The sequence below is a fragment of the Ips typographus genome, linkage group LG7 (assembly GCF_016097725.1).
Source record: "Ips typographus isolate SLU linkage group LG7, UJ_Ityp_2.0, whole genome shotgun sequence".
Lineage (NCBI taxonomy): Eukaryota > Metazoa > Arthropoda > Insecta > Coleoptera > Curculionidae > Ips > Ips typographus.
This window is the reverse complement of record NC_138428.1, coordinates 167266-188436: the sequence shown is the minus strand read 5'-3', so window position 1 is coordinate 188436 and position 21171 is coordinate 167266. Positions and strand designations below refer to the sequence as shown.

The following is a 21171-nucleotide window of genomic DNA, read 5'->3' as shown; positions in this document are numbered from 1 at the left end:
TGTTTTGATGGCCGCCATTTAAAGAAATTGTTTTTAGTAGGAAACGATTGTCTTGAAGTTGCACTATTCAATTTTTATTTGCTAATTTATACTTCATCCACGTGAATCACATCAGAACTGTTCCTAGGATGCGATTCTGGTCGGATTTTTGTAATATCACAAAGGTGAACTAGCCGACCCTCCTTCCAAAAAAAGAAAAAATTAAAAAGAAATTACGAGCTCATAAATTTATATTTAAATTAAAATAAAGATTAAAGCCGGCCTCGCTCAGAAGAAAAGGTTTAATTATGAAATACGTCCCATTTACATAGCGTAGCCATAAGGCTTGGGCCGGGTGCAGCACGGGGAAGATCTTTTGTACACTTCTTTTGTATTACCCTCGTTTTAATTGCTAATTATTATATCCGAGGTGCCAAATAAGTAGTTACGAGGTAAAATAGTGGCACACAGCTGGGCCGCAGCTGCACACCAGATTTAATAATAAAAATATAAAATAATAAATAAACCGCCTACACTCTCTCTCGCACATAATATATAAACCCGTTCAAAGTCCCACTAAGGCACTGTTTTCATAAATTTAATTCAAAGAATTAAGTACATACGGCATGCATACAGTGTTTAACGGCCATTATAATGTAGATATGTTCTCGTAAATACGTCTGAAGCGAAATTTATATTATACAATTTTACGGACGGTATTGTATGTGTGTGTGTGTGTGTGTATATGAGTGCCGACCGCCTTGAGAGAGATCCAATAAGAGCCAAGAAATTAATTTTAAAACGAGATTTGCACCAAGTTATGCTGGTAACCTGAAGCTGCGAGGAAAATAATATTTTAGCATATTTCGTCACTCGTGATTTGTATTAAGCGTTATAATATTTATTGCTATTAGTTTACGAGATGTAGCAACTAAAACAATGGTGAAAAAACACATTATGTACAGTGATCCTATGGGTAGTTTGTGATATATTATTTGGGTGATTAACACATGTGATCTGAACGAATGCGAGATTGCCAAGTCTTCAAGATGAAACTCATTATTTCTGAATCACACAATGTACTCAGTCTTTGAATAACTAACACACCCGTTATAATTACAAAATTAGCATTAACTTTCGGTCATCAATATGACCAATTTTGTGTTTCTGAGCCTGATTGCCATTTATTCATTTCAGAGTATTGCAAACCAACTTACACAAGCTCCCATTATGTTAAATTGACGAAAATTTCGCAATGACACTAATTTTTTAAGCTGTTCAGCATTACTTGGAAGTATACAGAGAGTGAATTTAATAAGGGGGACAATTATTATCTCATGAAACAGAGAAATCGAACTAAAGATGGCAATTTTCTTTCGGTGGATAATGACAGCCTCTGCGATCAAGAACGAAGGAAATTGATTTTTATGCTTTGCCCCTTTTCGAGTGATTGATCGCGGTAATAATCGATAAACAATCGCACGATGTTTTTTCTTTTGTTTTAAAGATGCTGCATCAGGCATAAAAGTGCTTGGGGGTGTAAGAAAGAGATGGAACCACTCAAACCCGGGGGCGGCATTAGCAAAATTGCGGCAATAAAAACTTTTGCGGGGAATGTATATTATATAAAGAGGGAGACGGAGATGGCCGACTAGACTGGCAATATATAAAATGGAGAGATTATAAACTTGTATTTTTAATAGCCGAACTTTCGGGCTCGGAGAAAAGGAGAAGGCTCCACTGTTTAGCTTTTAATATCTTATATTTATCGTCGCCATCTCTCTCTCCTCTCTCTGCAAACGAACGAAATAATTTAATATTCCTCGCAATACATTTTGGATTAGGGTTTTATGCCTCGGCAATAAAACTCGTAATTTATAACAAAATATATTTAAACGCAAAATTCAATTTTTAACCGGCGGCCGTTTTTTTCTTCTTTCATCCACTAGCAAACGTTGCAAACGTCCTCTACATACAGGTTCTGTCAAGATATTTTTAAATGGAAATAAAAAAGTCTCAGTTTGCTAAACCAAGTAACTAAATAATAGTTAATGCCTACCATATACAGAATCAAATGTAGTAAAACCGTCATTTTATTATTTGTTTCAAAGTGACGACTAATTCTTTGGGTTTTTTCCAAGTAATTGGATTTAAAATAGTGTCGCATGGTAGGTAACACATTCTTAGAAAAAAATAATAAAATAAATAGATTTGGTTATTTAAACTTTCCCAAAGTAGTTAAACAATAATTTTCTATGAAATGATGATTGAAGAATGTTTCCTATACTTCTGCGAAAATGTATCATTGTTTACAACAATACCGGGTGGTCCATTTAAACTGAGAAAGCTAATCTTTTAACTACAAACAGGCTCGTTCCATGAAAATATTTTGCAGTTTTTTGGTACTATATTATCAAGGTATACTTCATAAAAAGTAATCAATGAGAAACTTTCATTGTTGTTTTCATCACCCTAATTGTTGGTTGACATTTTCCAACACTGTCATTAAAGTAACAGCAAAAGGTTTTTCTTTCGAGAACAACAATTTGGTTGAACTTAGATGGACCACGCGGTATAGAACTCTATAATAAATGAGGTATAATTTCAGGTTGATTGATTGCATTATTGATATTTAAGGACGGTGTAACCATGTTTTCAAAAATTAATACAAATTTCCGGAAATTTAATTTTGCCGGGCCTGACCAATCATGCGATGATTTGATAGTTTGGTATAGGCCGTGTAATTCGCCGATCAAATATTAAAACGGTTATGCGGCAAAGAAAAAGTAATTTTATACCTTTTTATTAGTTGTTTTAGGGTCAATCAACATTTTTTATTTATATCGAAGATTAGTCAGAGCCACGAAAAAAAACTCATTTCATATTAATGGCAAAATTTCCATGAATTACGGGGAAGCATACGAGAGAAAAAATAGGAAATAAAATCAATACCAATAGAGCGAATTTTTCTAAAAATATTTGAAACTTAAAAACGACATTTCATGAACTCACATATTTTATTGGAATACGTATAATTTTTTATCAACAAATTAAATTAGGATGATCAGGGAGGTTACTCATATTCAAATTTGATTTAGATTCCTTGTTTTTGTGCTGTTATCTGGGAAACAGTAAGAGTTTCCCGGGTAATTAAACGTTAAAGTTAGGAGGACGGCACTAAAACGAACTGATTGACATTAAAAAGTCTTAACGAAGAATGATTTCTGACGGAAATGAGCGCAGCTTAATCCACATTCGCTTATTCCGCCCAAAATCAAAACGCGCGATCAGTTTATCGCAGATTAACATCCTGCGCATTGTATTATTGCTGGAAATTGTAGCCCGACGGCGTGATAGATAGAGAAAATTTGATTTTAAAACTGTCCCATCTATATTGGATGTTGCTTAATATACGACGCAATCTACTGCTACGGTTATTACATCGGGCAATAAGAGCGCCGCGCTAGAGTAGAGGGAAAAGAGGCAAAAGGGGGGGATGATCAGGAGATAGAATACCTCCCCGTTCGTAAATACCTGTGCAGATATGCGCGTCAGCTCTATTCCGCACATACACACACGTACACATACATATGCATGGAAACATTGATTGCCAATTTACAAGCACTAATATATTAGTCCCTGATTGAGTTTTGCTGTAAAATAGGAATAATGCTGACGTGCCAGAATTCTCTCTCTGTGTACATTATTACGGAGCTTAAACTTTGATTAATTCGGAACCAGACCGCCGCCGTCATCTCTGGATATGGCGCTGGCGTCGCGCGATCCACACTTCGTCTTCATTTGCGAATCGCAGCAAACCGGATATTCGGACAAATATACGGGGGCCTTTATGTGTGTACGTTGCCTTAATCAGACCGATTGTTATCGATAGGTATTCGATGCTGCTGCCTTTGTTTGACTTTGCCCTTCCCCCCCCCCCTTGATTCATAAATACGTAAACGCTGCTCTTAAACTAACTGCACTGCATTGATTAGTTAACCAGTAGTTACCTAATCAATATCCAAGTCACTCAAATTCCTGACCAGACGACGTCATTCGAAACAGCAAGAAGTTACTATAGTGTGTTTATTATATGCGCCTCAAAGCTCCTCCCTTTTCCCTTCTATCACCCAAACGCTGAACGGGTATAAATACCTCAGACTATGGTCTCTTCGCAGTGTCATTAGAGCTATCTGAGAGTTTTCTTGCCAGACCAGAGTGGTCCTCTGACCGTGATTCCAACTGACTAGGGTAGCATTAAGCCTTAAGGTTCCACGATCATTTCTAGCAATGTTATCAGCCAATTCTGATAAATAGTAATCCCTAAAAACTAGTTGGTAGTCATTTTATTAAGGTGAAAGTTTGATCACTTGAATGAACTCTCTGATATTGTTTTTGGCATTTTATTGATCAAAAAAACATTCTTCAACTCATACTCATATGGAAGTTACACGTGCGTTGTTAAGCTCCTCCCCCGCCCCCACCATTTTTGTGGGTATAAATACACTAACCCGATGCAGCTTTGCTTTATGTAGTCTCTGGCATCCTCCTGTGTAAGCGTTTGTTAATCTCTGACAGTGTGGTGTCGACGCATAAAAGTTCACACAAAACATTAAACGTCGGACAATTTAAAAAAATAGAAGGAACGCAAAGCGAGCAAAAAAAATATTGCGCCGGGGGTGGCATCAGATAAACCTCCTCCAAGCAAAATAAATTCTGAAATTTAATTATGTTTATGCCCCCGATGTTTTTGGTGGATTTCACGCGATTGTTCCATTTTGCATGTGCACCGCCGCCGACGTATATAGTTTTAATGATACCGCCGACAAACTGGTGTGTTTATATGCGCGAAATGAAATATACTACTGGCCGGCGCAATCTGCGAACGTTATATATTTACCCGGCGAATTTATACTATTCCTGCCGGTTTAAGCTCTCTCTAATCCCATTTTTTTTGTGAAAGGGAGAGAGGGTTAATCGCCCCCCGACACGCTAGTTTCACGTTCCGTTATCACTTTCTGACCTAGGCGGTTTCCTATATTATCTACTAATGCCCTCTTTTTTCCCATATTTTTTTTTTCAAGTTTCAGTGCCTTTGTATTGTCAAAAAGTGATTTTTAAGCTTTCTTACAGTCTTGACACAATCTTACTGTCTCCACGTAGTTAAATTGTTATTGTCAAAAAGTCATTTTGATGCCTGCTTACTACCTTGACACTTTCCTACTGTCTTCAAGTTGTCATTGTGATTAGACATGTGGACTTACCAGAAAACAACAAAAGTACTTAACTACATAGAAAAGTTTTTATAAAACTAACCAAACAAAACATCTCGTAGCCGAAAGAGCGGCAATTCCGACACGGTCCTAAACATGAACGAAAAAGCTGTTTTCGAACGAGAAAATACGTGAAAATCAGCTAATAAAGCCGCACACATCGGGCTTTATTTCCGAGAGGACTGTTACCCCGTCACTTCGGATGAAACGAAATCCTCAGACACTTGTTGGTGCACGCTGTAAACCCGACTTTGGGGGGTTATCGGTGTCACGACCTTGTCGGGGGCCTTTTTGTTCCCCTTTCGTTTCGTTCCCGTTCTCGAGTGCGGTCACTCGAGGAATTCCTCCATTCAAGATAATAAAAACGAGGACTGTCGTTTAGTTTACTCGTCTTTCCACGGCGAAAGAGATAGATCGTGAAAAATTGTTAACTAACTCGCCAAAAATTGTACATACCGAAAATGAGAAGAAAAGTTTTAACTTTTCCGCTCCAACTTTTGGAGTAGGTATTTTTCATAAAAAAGTTGCCCGCAACTAACTAAAGCAATATATAATTTTAAGTTAAAAAGTTTGTTACTGCCTAAACGAATCTTTCAGGGATGCTACAGCCGTATAGCCGCAGAACGATGTAATTTGCATTTGTTGGTGTTTTTTTTTTTTTAAAGCGCGGATTTAAATTTTCTATTTAAACTTTCCTAATTTTTTTCCACCACCGACACGAACGTTCATTATCGGTTTTGACAAGTCCCTTCCTTCTAATCTTCTTATTGATCCTGATCCATGAAAATCCATAAAATTCTAATCTAACTTTAATACGCTTTAATTTTTTTATGTCGGCACCGTTAAACCACGATAAATACGACTTTTGCCCTTTTCCAACTTACGTCAGTTTCAATTTAGTTGCCTTAGAAGAATTTTAACTAAATTGCAGACGGATTATAGATTTGTGAACGTTTTCCTGGTAAAGTCGACAACTTATTTCATCACTGAACTGAAAACCGTAAAGTTACAGGTAAATGTGTACGTGTTTTTTGGCCAAACTAATACAATTCCAGGATTTTTTTGATTTATTGTCGTAACTAATTTTATTATTTTTGTTTTTTATAGTTATTTTTTTATTAGAAATTATCCTGTATCAAGTCAAATTTTTATAGCGCTTGACATTAGATTACTTAGATGATAAACCTCCATTTGCTTTAACAATAACAGTCAAATGTTTTTGTGTCAATGTAATGACAATTATTTGGAAATCACGTTGATTTGACGGTCGTTAATAACCGCTCTTGGCAAGATTATAAAGCTGAAATCATATAGGTTAGGGTGTAAAAGTAATTCTCTCTTCCTCTAACATTTTTAAGTTGATTATAGGCATTTGGTTAGTATAAAAGTTTTTTTTTCACTTTGCCAACATTGCAAATTTTTGCATACATTTCGCTAAAATCAAAAATCGAGAACATAAATTTGAGTAGAGAAACTACAGGTTGTGTGTGTATAAATAGCATTTCAAAGCAGTTTTGCTAGTTTAATATTGTCCAGGTTGGCAACATTGTTGTGTCTACAATAATGGAAACTCTATCGTATTGTGTGAGTATTTTTTTTTTCTGTTTATCGAAAACAGACCGCCAATCTCCTCGGTTTTGTGGAGACGATGCGCCGAGGGTGATAACGGTTAAGCCAATAATGGAATCGATAAAACGTAATCAGGGTGGTTGTCGTTAATTATAGAATAGTATATTGGCGATCGTTTGATTTCCGCCTCTGTTTTAGTTTCCAAACGTCATTTTAATATACGGTAGTGTGTTGTGCGGTTCGGCGTTTTGACGGCTTCCAACCCATAATTCGATTATTTATGTTAATCGTTTATTTCTCTCTCACTCACTTTTATTATCACTAACTTCATTATTAACAATGCTGCGTGACAAAGTCGTTTAATATTTATAGTCAAGATGGTGCTCCAGCACACAATAAATTCACCAGATATCAACAAACTTTCCGGCTTAAATAAGCCCAAAGGGAAATTTTTTGGTGTATTAAATGTTAATAAATCATAATGGCGATATACAAAAACAAACTCCACCTGTTGCACGGCCCGTGGCGCTTGTCGGAATAATTTTAATACCTCGACGAAGCTCGAAAATAGTGTAAATTACATACGTATAGGCCGACACAAATATTTGAAATTTTCAACAAAAATCATAAATAATGCACAAAAAAGTTTCACTTTCGTTTACGCGATTAAAAACAAATTACTTATAATTAACGTTCTGTTTTTCAGCTCTGGATGATGGATGGTCGATAATGTTGTTAATGAATCACCTGTTTTGTGTGCGGCTTTTTGGTGTTTTGCAAATTCGACCCTTTTCGGTTACGACCCCTTGGTTAAATGTTGTCGAGCCGCGGGATGCACTTTTGGCTCGATTCACTCGCTGGGAAATCCGTTTAGTGGGTTTTTCGACCGGCCACAAAACAAGCTACATCAAATAATTCACGGAATTTCACTCGTGTTGAAACGTTTGAGAAAACCTGTCTCCTGTTGCTCCATTTTTGTCTAAAGTCTCTCTATTAATTATCCTAATTTTGTCTCTTATAACGTCGTCAAGAGTAAGATTGTCCTAAAAAGTTGCAACACGGAAATAATTGCTAATACATACCAAGTGAAAATGCTGTCTTGAAAATTTGTTAGATGAGAACGTGCTTTTTCGGTTCTGTTTTCAATCTTCGGTGAACGTACTTTCTGATCAATATGATGTTCAGTCTTTTGGGAACGAGCCATTTTTTCAATCATTTTCCCAGACATGCAAAGTACTTTCTGCTCTTAACATAGATATTCTAAATTGTTTAGAAAATACAGAAAAGCTAGTTTGTTAACAATATTTATCTATAAACGCACTCGAATTACAGAGAAAAAAATTGAATTGACATTTCAGTGTCGTTATGCCTAATGAAAACATTAAAGCTAATTATCAATCAACTGTCAACTGAGGGTAACATCTCAATATCGTTATGGCTAATTCGGGGTCTGACACGCTACTGGGCGGCGCAGAGACGGCCGCCCAAGTGCCGCCCGTGCATCTCTCGATACTTTACCACTCCCTCGAGGCCTTATTATGCGAACCCGATACCGATCTTTAATAAAAATTATGAAACCCGCCTGTTAATTAATAGACCCGGCCGGAGTTTCGGAGTGCGCGATTGTCCATCATCAAGACAGAGAGAAAAAGAATAACCGAAAGAACTAAATATAATCAATTGAAATTAATATGGGAGGAACGCCACGGGGCCCCTTTATATCTAGGGCATTGTGAATTAAAAAAGGCTCGGCTCGGCGGAAGGGTTAGGGCCGCACCCTCGAATCTATATTCTAAATTAGTTGCTGTCGTATTGATTTTATCTTATGGCAGTCGGTTTCGAATATATGTATTTCGCCTTTTAACTGCCCTTACGTCTTTCGAATTATTTACGAGGACATCAAAACCATAACGGGGCAGTTTTACATGCAGGTGGTTTGCCAGAATGCATAGTTGCAGTACGTTTCGAATTGTGCAGAACATTTTTATGTTGCGGCAATAAAAACTTCAACGGTTACTTACTTTGTGTTCATTTTCACTTTTTGATTTGAAAATTTGTCATTATGGAACATTGTACACATTTGATACATTTTAAAAGTGTGTATACCCCCTGGATTACTACTATTCACCCGGCAATAATACTTGAATCTGTACAGTAACCCAGTTAATTTGCGAAGAAAATCTGTCAAGCCAAAATTGTCTCGATTTGGACATCGTCCCAAAAATGAAGGCATAACGGAGGAGACAAGAAAACCAAAAAAAGCAGCTGCTTCGCATTCCGAATTCGTCTAACTAAACGAACTTGTTTTGGTTTCGGTCGCACGAGAGATGGATGGCACGTGGCACGCGTCATCACCGAGGAGGCCAAGAGCGACGAAATCCTCGAGTGCGATAAAATCGAAGAACGAAACGTGTGCGAAGCGAAAGAATTCGTCGACGACCAACCTCAAGGCCGTTTTGGTCGCTTATTGATTATGGTTACTTCGAATTTGGTGTCAAATCTTCAATTCTGCACGATCCCCATCCTCAGTAATTTTAAAACTTTTATCATTGTTAAATATTTCAGCCGGTATTATTACTGTTTTTTTTTTAAAAGCACTTTCCAAGAAAATTATTTTAATTTATGTGGCAAAAAGTTGAAAATTACAGCGCAGTGCCAAAGTTACGCATTTCTGCACGGAAAGTACGAATCCGGGAGGGTTTGAATAAAATATAAAACAACATTAAAGTTTGATATTGTCTGAACAAAAGTATTTCGAAGAAAGTGGAATATTAAGAATGAAATTAATTTAATTTTAAATTGCGCCATTGTTTTCGTGGTAGCGATTTTTTTCTGTATTATAAATCATTATAACTTCTTGGCTAGAAAGATGATGACGAGGAGAGGGGATAAAATAGCGTTAAGTCTGGCTGCTTTCATCTTTTTCCCGGCTTTGTAACAAAAACCGCGGAGCGACATTTAAACGTTCCCGGAAACGCAAAACGCTTTTTGATCGTTCGGTAAGAGGGCTTTACACACGAGCGGCTTGCATTATATGCTATTAAAAAATGTAACAATATAAAATATGGCATGTTAATTGTCGTTGGAAGGCTTTGAAATATATATGCTTTCAGACATCTGAAGGTTTTTGGAGAGGCCATTTAGTTACTTCCAGGAATTGGCTTTTGTTAGATTTTCTCTCCACCTTGGAGGAAAATCCTTATAAAGGCCAATGGTGACACAGTAACCGAAAATACAAAGATTCTGTTTAGGGGATGAAGCGCGTTCGCTCGCCTGGAGGTAATAAACTTACAGTGTGTGCAACCGGGGAGATAAAACTTACAAATTTACTATAACTGCGGGTTTACGAGCAATCTGGATGCTGCAAACAAGAAATTAAAGCGGCGTATTTTATTAAAATGACACGTCAACGGATTACCACCAGGTTCTTTAGGCCTTCGACCGGTTTAATTCCGTTGTCCTAAAGCTTAATCCAGGGTTAAATCCATAAAATCTTCGTATCAAATCAGTTTTCTACTAAATCTTTCAATTGTAACTGTTATTTCTTATATTGTCAGAAAATTGATACTTAAAACCTGCATAAATTATACCTACTCATCAGACGATTTATTAATGTTTCATGTTTTACTTTCATTTCAAAATAATTTAACCAGAAGCTACTATTGGTCTATTCTGTCATTTTTAAGAGACCTTTAGAACAAATTTATTAAAAGAAAAAGTATCTTTTTTTGAAATTGCTTATTTCACTTAAATTAAAGTCTTTTGGTATAAATATTCCCTTTGCTGTGCATTGGAACGACATGTCACATGGTTTTTCTCCATTTTTGTTTGGAGCATTGGTTCTCTCTCTTCTTACCATTGATTTCCTATAGAATTATTGAGTTATTTTCTACTAAAAATTACAATTGAAACCAACTGGCAACATTATTCTGCTTTATTATTTTCAAACAACACTCGAAATCATATTTTAAACATTTACAGAAACAATAACCTGAAGTGCTTCCAATTCGAACGGCCGCTCGCAAATTGCATTTAACTAATTCGCAATTAAAGCGGTAATATTTGAAATAAAAAAAAGAACTGCCGCTACACCGAAACTAATTTAAATCTTTGAAATAGAAATTTAAAAATAAATTTCTTTCATAATTCGTTATTAAGTAGCTCGAGGAATCGATTAATTTTTGAGTTGGTTGACGATGAAAAGGGTTGGGGAATTAAAAACTGATTTCCGTCCAGTAATTTTAATGCTTTTGCTTACTTTCTAAGTGGTTTAATGGTAATTGAAAAGCAAGAAAAAACTTCTATCTCTATCAAAGCGCGGTCGTATAACGTTACGGCGGCACAATATTAGTTTTCCAGACATTTGAACGGCAATAGAAATCTCCGAAGAAAGATGGAGCGAGCACCCGTACACATAAACTTTTAGCCACTCGACAAATAAAAATATACGCGAATAAGTAATAAAAAGTTATATTCGATACAACTCGCCCATATTTCCGAGAGAATTTTTATTGGAAAACTAACTTATATTAACTTTTATAACGTTATATACGTTCCGAGTCTGTGCGACAACACAAAAACTATCGGTCTCGGTTCTGCTACGGACAATAAAACTAAAATACTTCGCATACTTCGAAACGGAGAAATAAGAAATCGTATAAATATAATTCTTTTGTTCGATAAGGCATCTTCGATATGTCTGGATCTCCATGACGGCTTTGTTGTAAATAACATTTCCAAAGGGTTTATTCCGATGGAGGTATGTACAACTTAACTTTGATTGAAAAAAAAATAGAGAGGAAGACAAAAAGTCATTGGGACCTTGAAGTATTGGAGTCCTTATTAATTAGCTATAAGAATTATTGGGGCAATTTTCTGTCATGTTAAAATAATTATATTTATATACCAAGAAATTAATCATCACTGAACTTTTCGAATGTGACCCAATTGATATAAAATTAAAAAACAATAACAAAAAAACACAAAATTAACGTATTTTTTTCTGAATCGATATAATGTGCTCCGCACATATCAAGAGCTAAAAAGGCTTCATTATGCCATTGAAACCGTCCACTTGTCAGGGCAAACTACGCACAAATGCGGGTTATTAAATTAAAGAAAAAAAATTGTATCGCAGCGTCGAGTACTTTATAACTCCCCAGCCCGGCTCGGCGTAAAATTTGAGCATAGTATACGCTCTTTTTCTCTCTCAAAAAATATTTTGAGTTAATTAGGAAAAAACCCGATACAAAAGCGGATTGTTCCGCGGCTACAAGGATATAAACGAGGTCGCGTATTCAGTCGGATTACAAGTTTTTTATAAATTAAAACGCAAAAAAGTTTGAGGTCATTTGTTAGGCCGGAACGTTTCAGAGCCTCAAAGACGCCGTTTGAGATCCAAAGCATCTGTACGTAATTTGCTGTAGCCGGACAAGACTTTGATTCGATCGATAGTTGCTCGTCTTTTAACCGCAACTGGCGTCTGGTTACGTTAGGTTAGGTAGTTTGTCTTCAGTTTGATATATTTGCAAAGAATTTTTAGGTTAGGTTAGTTTATAACTTGTGTTGGCTTGCTACACCAAAAATTAACAAGATTTTGCATGAAAATTAAGTTGACTGGTTTAAAAATATCGCACACTCTAGGTATAGTTTGTGATTGGTCAAAAAAAGCAGCTTTCAGCTTGCTTCTTTTTCTTGACTAATCAAAACACTACCAACCAGTGTGGTGATTTACGCAAACACTGCGGTATAGAGTTTCATTCGATTAACGTTTCTGGTAAAAATGTGACTAGCAGGGGGTTAAAAAAAATAATAAAAACAATAAAGGGAGAGAAACCAAATCAAACAATGTAGTTTGTACATTTTATTACCCGTTTTCCCCTGGCAAACAGCGTCCATAAAACTGGGTATATACGAGCGCCAGTTCTGATCAACGGCTAATGGAAACCTTTCCAATAGGCGACCGAAAATAAAAACTTTTCGTGTGAACCGTTTGTTTTAAAACTTTTTAATGTCATTGCGGTTTTTCAGAGGTGTCCAGACCAAACAATACAATACACGGCAAAAGTTGATAATAATAATAATTCGTAACGAGTCGCCGTTGTATTCCTAGTTTTCGCCCCGAGTTTGCAACATATTATATTTTCATCCGGTCATAATTAAATTCGGTCCAGGCATACAACGAGATGTTGAGTCTAATTACATACGTCGTTAATAGTTTAATAACGTATCTAGGTACCCGTGTTCCATACATTGTCGCTAAAACCCAATTGTAATTACCAACGGCGATAAAATCTCTTAAATAAAACCCCCCTTTTGCGTATGTGTTGGGGCGGAGAGATAATTCCCGCCGAGGTATAATGTTCGCGCGCCCAGCCCCGCCATATTTAATTTAATAACGTCATAAATATACAATGTATTCGAATTATTACACAATATACGTGTCCAAATTTTAATAGAAAATGCAAATTAGTTTTGGGCTTCCTGGGCCAGATTAGAAGGGATTTTGCTAGAAGTTTTCCGCGTCAACTAAGATAAACACTTGCCAGTGCAGTCCAAAATTTTACACTAACAAAAAATCAAACAAATTTGTATACAGGTGTGGTAAATCCAAAACCGACTATAGGAAAACCGTGTAACGGACAGAGAAACGTACATTATTGCATGCGCGGGACTAAGACAGAAAACAAAAAAAATATCAAGTAGGCTATATTTTCAACGCGCTGTTGCCAAACGCCAAGTATCACTCAAATACCGTCGACAAAATAACTTGGCGTTTGGCAACAGCGCGTTGAAAATATGGCCTACTTGATATTTTTTTCGTTTTCTGTCTTAGTCTCGCGCATGCAATAATGTACGTTTCTCTGTCCGTTACGCGGTTTTCCTATGGTCGGTTTTGGATTTACCACACCTGTTTAATATTTCTCTGCCTCTTCTATCACTTTCCTTGTTCTTCATACCTACATTTATTTACTGGTTCTTACATTTTTGTCATCTTTTTTTTTCACACTATATTTGCCTTTTATTCCAATTTCTTTATTACGTTTTTCTGTTATTCTTATTTAGGCTTTATTTGACTTGATTTCTCATACATTCGCCCAAGTTTTACATTTATGTCCTCTTTTAACAGCTTCCAGACGTTTTTGTGGTGCTCAATATTCACTATTAAACCTTCTAATACCTTGTACAAGGTGGCTCATTCAAAATTAACACTTTTTTTTCTACTTACGTCGTCTACTATACTGGGTGTTAAAAAAAATTAAAATGTATTTTTTTATATTTGTTTAGAGTTGTCCGTGAAGTTCTAAGCATTTTCCATGTACTAAGCCCTTCTTAAAAAAATGGCTTTAAAAAATCAAATACTTAACATTTTAAGAGTTGTAAAAAACGCACTCTATTGACGTTAGTGATACCTTTCTACATTTCCTCATCAATGGACTGGATGAAGGGGCCTGATTGAATGTTCCCCATCAAAAATTAGCCTAACCTTATTAGAAGACTTGCGTCAAAGCATTTTACAGTGATGTGAATTTACATCCCACATTCTACAAAATGTTAGAAATTTGGAACACCTTATATTAACAGTGGTTTTAAAAAGAATTATTAATAATTTAATTGTTTGGTTAACAAATGACTAACACAATCAGCTACAAAAATGAACCTTTTGACATAGATTAGAGTATTTCTAATAAAGTTATTATTTTATAATAGACGAGACGGAAGTGAGCAATCGTCATCATCATCATTTTCGAGAACGGAGCATTTAATAATAACTGAACGATGGGGAATCAAAATATATTGTTTTAAAATAATCGCCGTAATGGAATTTTATTGAAATATAAATAAAACGACCCGCTTTCATTGAGCGCATATTAATTTGTTAACTTTCATGCCGCGTGTGCTATAAACACGCTTAAAAGCGTCCCATTTAACATGTTAATTTTGTTTATCAATTGGTTTAATAGGATTTTGTTTTTGTGTGCCGCGCAAACGAGAGATATCATGCACAAGTATATTCGCTCAATTATAGGTGGTAAAGTGGATTTTGATATGTGTGCGTGGGTGTTTTATGCACGCGTTTTTCTCTGCGATTACTCTGCTACTGACGTTGATTACAACCGAGATGGAAGGTAAAATAAGAAGGACAAAGTGTACCGCCTCGATCAAGTAATAATGCGCTGACCGGTAGCCAGAGCCGATTTTAATTACATGCCATAAAGGGGGCCCTTAATATTTAAAACCGATATTAATAGGGCCATTTTTTTTGCGGCCGTCGGGATCCGCCCCTTAATCGGTCCCGGAGTATTTTGATCGGCTTGCCGACTTAAAAAAGAACCGCTTAATTTCTTAATTGAAAATGGGGAAGGACTTGCTCGTTTTAGGTCCCTTCTCTCAGTAGAGAATTAATCTAAATCCTAAATAATTTTACTATAAAAAAATTACAATTTTGTAGGATGGATCGTCAAAGTATTTTAATAGAATGGGCAACAGTACTATTATAGTGTCAGAAAAATCACGTGACGTATACGACTTAATTGTATAAAGCTGACAAAGAGTTGCCGTTCCGTAACTGCTTCGGGCGTGTTGAAAAACATGGAGGACTACTACTTCTCCCTTCTCTCCACCCTTCCCCCATTTGGCGCAATATATCGGGGGGGGGTGGTGAATAAAAGCATCGTTGACCGGATGGATAAAAATTGAGAGCGTGTATCGTCAGGAAAAAAAGTGCGAAAAAAATCCAGTGTCCCCTTCATTATCGGAGTGTCGAACCGTATTGAACTTGTATGATTCATGTTGCGAATAACGACAAGTTCGATGTGAAAATATGCACTCCCCGTTGTCATAAACAGGACATATATTGCACCGTGTGTATTATTAAAGCATCGTGAAAAATGAATCAAAAGATACCTGTCCTTGTGTTGTTCGACGCGCAGCGCTTTGAGGAATTATTACGATTTTTTTCTGTTTGTTCAAGCGAGTTGTTACCCGTTAATCTCGCCTGATTTAGATACGTTTCATTCCAGTTATCCAGTAGGGAAAATAGGATATTAAATATTGCATATAGAGAAATTCCGCGAGGAAAGAGATCTGCTCTCTCCCCTCTTGAGAAATTAATTTCTCCGTAATCCAAGACGGGCAGTAATTAAGTCGAAGACAGGGCTGGATTAATGGCTTTTCGGTTATTATTCCGCGTACGTCCCGACTTTCCACAAATATTCCTTCTCCGGTCCCCGTTGTATTACAGGCAGGGGAGCGAATTGGGTTGAATTAGTTTCTTGGTATGTAGTATTTATGGTCAAATACTACACTGTTATTTAATTAACGTTTAATTTCATTATTAAGGAATTTTTAATTCTGGGTAATTAAATTTCAATAACAATAGACCGTCAAAAACGAGGAATGATATTGATTGCGACCAAAGACTTAATAATTCGTAATAAGTACGGATATGAAATTTCATTGAATAGAAGGCGAGATTAAGAATTTAAAGCAGGGAAAAAATTGGTCCCCTTTTTCCCGCCGGAATTTCAACGATCCAGTCGCCAATGACACCCCAAAACAAAGGCTTCATTAATTAAAAGTACCTGAGCATCTTTAATCTTCTGCTTTATTCAGGATTTTGTTTTTTCGGTCTTAAAACCCTGACTAGATCAATGCAATGGTTTTTTGTGAACACGAGAAGTGCCAGTTTGCAATTTTTCCTGAATTTACTAATAATCAGTGTTTTGGTCCTATACATCATAAAAAGTATCATTTCAATACGTTCAGAGGCTATATACAGGGCGATTCAATTTTAAATATTATTACTGTAATCGTGGAAACTATAACAAAGACGAAAAAGTTAAAATTTAATATACAGGTGTGGTAAATCCAAAAGCGACCATAGGAAAACCGTGTAACGGACAGAGAAACGTAGATAATTGCATGCGCGGGACAAAGACAGAAAACGAAAAGAATATCAAGTAGGCTATATTTTCAGCGCGCTGTTGCCAAACGCCAAGTATCACTCAAATACCGTCGACAAAATAACTTGGCGTTTGGCAACAGCGCGCTGAAAATATGGCCTACTTGATATTTTTTCCGTTTTCTGTCTTAGTCCCGCGCATGCAATAATGTAGTTTCTCTGTCCGTTACGCGGTTTTCCTATGGTCGGTTTTGGATTTACCACACCTGTATAGTATATTTAATTTACATTAATTCACAGGTTCTCTAAGATTCTTTTAAATGACAAACAAAACATTAATGAAATGGACTTTCTGAATAATATTCACCATGATGGCGTACAATTTGTATATTTTTGTCCTTTATTTTCTCACCAAAAAACATAAATAAATAAAACAATAGTAGGTAAATAATCCGGTTCGAATTAATAAAAAGTGGGGCTTAATCTGTTTGGAAAACTCTCTCTTTGTTTCGAGCATTCGGTTATTTTAAAGCATTATATTCGTCCGGTCATTATTGCCAAATTAAAATTACAAATTGTTCACGCATCCACCGGATTTTTGAATTAAATTAATTGTCAGTTCGGAGCTCGGGATATTAAATGGCGCGAAATCAACACCGGTCGGTTTGCCACCCCCGTTTTCGTTTTTAATAGCCCCCGAAGCTTTCGCTTTTATCATTGATAAAATTATTGTACGTTTTTGCTAATTTTCCTTTTTTTTTCAGGTAAGTTCAGAACAGTACAGCCAATTGGGGTGTATATTGATCCATGCCAATGTAAGTCTCCTTTATATAGCAAATAACATGCAAATTGTTCCATTTGAATATTCCATCCTGTTACAAATCACCCCCCTTCAAACTTCAGAGGGTCAGGAAAATATTATACACAGTCTTCAATATTTGTATAGTCGGAGACCGTAAATTGTATAAATTTAAAAGTTATTAAAATAAATTAGCTTTGTATTTGTCCTGGTTAGTTACATTGGAGTAAAGAAAAACCTAACCTAAACAACAATTACTACTAATTTAACTAAATTATGGTCTACTACTATTTTTATTAAAAAAAGTAGATTTTGTTTTTCAGTTGAAATCGAATCAATGACCCCCGGATAGGTGGGAGTCGTTGGTTCGAGTCCAGCTTTGTGAATTCAGAAGTCTAATCCGATTTCTTCAGTTATTTCGTGAATTTTTCTACCACTTAATGAAATTTTTTTGGTGTTAGTCCTCGAGCAAGTCAAAGATTTTGGCGTCAAACAAACGAAAGCCGCGAAGTGCTTTTAATGACGTTAACGGAAGCGATACCGGGCGTTGTAAAGCTCGGAAATCTGGCAGGAGAGCACAATATAAAGCTGAGCGATTTAAATTTGCCACGTCCCGAGCAATTTAAGTTCGTATCGCGTTTCAGCGGAATTGACAGTCTCCTCGTAGTCGACTTAATCTCTTGTGAAATGCCCCGGTTTTTGCCCCGGTGCATCCACAATTTCCAGAGGCGAACGAAGGTAAAAGCGCCGACAACTTTCCGGATAAAACGACTTTCGCTGGATAAAGTCGTATAAATGGATTTTATTCTTTCAAGGTCGACGGTTTCGTGCCAACTTTTTTTTTTTTAATTCTTGTCGTGGTTAGGCGAAAGTAAATTGTCTGGAAAAGTGTCTATTTTCAGAAGTAAATGCATAAAGTCAAATGCCAAAATGGTTATGAATTGCTATTGTCCTTTTGTTTCTTAAAACTTCAAAATTTAGAACAGTAATTTATGTGTGGAATAGCACATTTGATTGATTCTAGTCAAAACAAGCAAGAACCAGAAAATATTTCTTACAGAAATTTAATAGTTTCTGGAGGTTGATTTTGTACATCACAGCGTTAATCCTCTTGACAATGGTATATCTCAGTTCTTCTTTAGCTGATTATTTTTCATTATCTCTGATAAGACCAGTTAGAGTTTACAGTCTTTTTGAGTCCTGTTTTCAAACAATCATTGCATAACTTTTAAAACAACGTTTCAATGAGTTACAGTAAAATTTTATCGGGTCAGTCCCTTAATCCACCTGACAGTCTATCTTTTAGTCTATTCATGATAATAATATGAATACTTATGGATGTTGTATAGGTTACTCAACTTATTGCTTAAGCTGTTTGCAGTAACTTCTTAATATTATTACAGTTCTTTTGGAAGTTTTAATAGTAACGTTAATAGAAAGCACCTTAATTAAAGCAAATTTTAGATAATTCAAAGCAACTACTGGCAGGAAAATGTCTGGAATCAAGCGTCGGACAAGCCGGGAACGCAAACCGCCCTCCCCCGCGTAGATAACCCCCACGGAACGGTTATGGTTATGGCTAACGGTTACGACCCGGCGCGTTTATAGCAACGGTTATTATTATTATAGAATATAATAATGGCAAACGACATTATATTGTGTTCCCCTGGATAAATGTACGTACATTCGTAATGTATATACGGCTGAATGTGCAGTACGGGGGTAGGTTTGAGCATGTAGATTTGAAAGCGGCCCCAAAACAAAGGGGGATGGCCATTATGCCCGGTCGACAATGCGACCAGCTTATCTGGTTCGGTCCAGTTATAAACAAGCCTAAATCAGCGTTATTGGCATTGCTGAGGGCCAACCCTTTCACGCTGAACCGTCTGGATAAGACGATGGTGGAAACGGAAGAAGCACAGTCGGTTGCATACGCAATTCATTGCGAAAGTAAAAAGTTTTGGTGTGACTCTCTCAAAATGGCGTTAATTAATAAACGAAAAAGCAATTATAAGAAATCCCCCCGCCTTCGGTCGGCGGCGGTCGAAACCTAATTGACTCCTGACGGACTGGAAATCCGTTTTTACCTCCATCGAATTCCTGACCTGTCAGTCGAACAATTTAATTTAAGTTTAATTTCGAAGCGTTAATGAACATAACATGCAAATTTATTATTGATCAGCCTTCCGTATGCCCTTCGGTGCACGCCCAGTACCAATGCGTACCAAGTTTAGATTTTAATTATCGGCCGATCGGCTTTAAACTATGCTCATACATATTATTGCTCTGACGTGCAGGGGCGGGCCCAGCTCGTAATGATCGGGCTCGGTAATGGCCCCCGTGCTCTTTTTACCAGTCGACCTTAATACTGCCCTGTTAGACCGACAGCTTTCTGACGTTAACGTGCAAATATTAACGAGATTCCCCGGCTAATTAAAAAAATATAATTATTCACGTGCATCATAGAATGGCAAAAACGCAATAATGCCAAGTTTTAATCGAAACTTTCGCGTATACTTAAGGGGAAATACTAACACCTATTTTCACGTTACATCACATGAATGTTTGAAAACTGTCGTTATCATGTACGCCAAGATTCATCTTCCTTAAAGGGTCTGAAAACCCCGTAACAAAAAGACTAACTGGTTGATTTCAATAGCCAAACATATTTTCAAGAAGAATTTAATTCTATAAACGTCAGAGAAGAACAGAAGAATGTGTTTGAGCTGGTTAATTTCCGAAAAGTTTTAGAAGAAGATTAAACTCGATGTTAACAAATACTAACACTATAGTTAGACTGACACTATAGTTTATTCACGAAGCTGTAATAGTAATAATAATTACAAATTTATCTAATAAAATAGACTCTAACCACTATCGGTTTTATATAAATCCTGGACTTTTCTCGACAAATATAAAGTTTGAGTACCAAATCTCAGTCTACTTATAATTCCTAATAATATTATAATTCAGTGTTAGCCGGGGTCAAAAAGTTGATGATGCATGATTACAGAGAGATCCGTCGAGAGAAAAATCAGCCGGCAACCTAATCACATGAATCAGAACGTATGAAATTGGGAATAGTTGATCAGAGATGCGGATTGCAATAATCAGGGTCTGATCGGTCGGTTTTCTGGTTTTATTGGGCCCTTATAAAGATGGGTGGCTGGGTAACTCGAGAATATAAATGAACGGGTTTGTGGAAATAGACGAAAAATTTAAATTCAAATTATACACCACCGCGATTGCTTGACGGACCATTAGTATTATTATTAATACGGGCGACGTACCCAATCCAGACGAAATATCGTTTGCATGAATTTAAATAGTTTATGCGAAACAAGATTATTGTATTTGGATAAAAAGAAATAAAGAAAAAAAAACGCGGACGAAATAGGGAGAGAGCCATAACAATTGCAAATGATCGGCTTCGTTACGGATTCGGGGCCGTTCATTCAAGACCGAAAAATATATAAATAATGAATAAACTATTAAATTTTAAGGCCTTATACATTAAAGATTAAATCGGCCGTAAATATCGGCCCTTAATAGCCCCGCCGATACAGATCATATCTGGGGAATTTGTGTATATCGCGGTCCGGCAATGGCATAAAATCAATTTTACGATTGTGTACTGTTTTCTCCGC

General features: G+C 36.5%; 1 protein-coding gene across 6 annotated transcripts in view; it reads left to right on the top strand.

The window, feature by feature from the left end:
- The window catches only part of LOC145732232 (protein bric-a-brac 1-like), a 123183-nt gene that overhangs the window by 68954 nt on the left and 33058 nt on the right, over positions 1 to 21171 (top strand). For 4 of the 6 annotated variants that reach the window (XM_081984350.1, XM_081984349.1, XM_081984348.1 and 1 more), the window contains exon 6: positions 17490 to 17540. The exons of the other annotated variants lie outside the window; for them this stretch is intronic. In XM_081984350.1, the coding sequence (XP_081840476.1) occupies positions 17490 to 17540 (51 nt within the window). The remainder of the gene's footprint in view (positions 1 to 17489; positions 17541 to 21171) is intronic. 6 annotated transcript variants of the gene reach the window in all.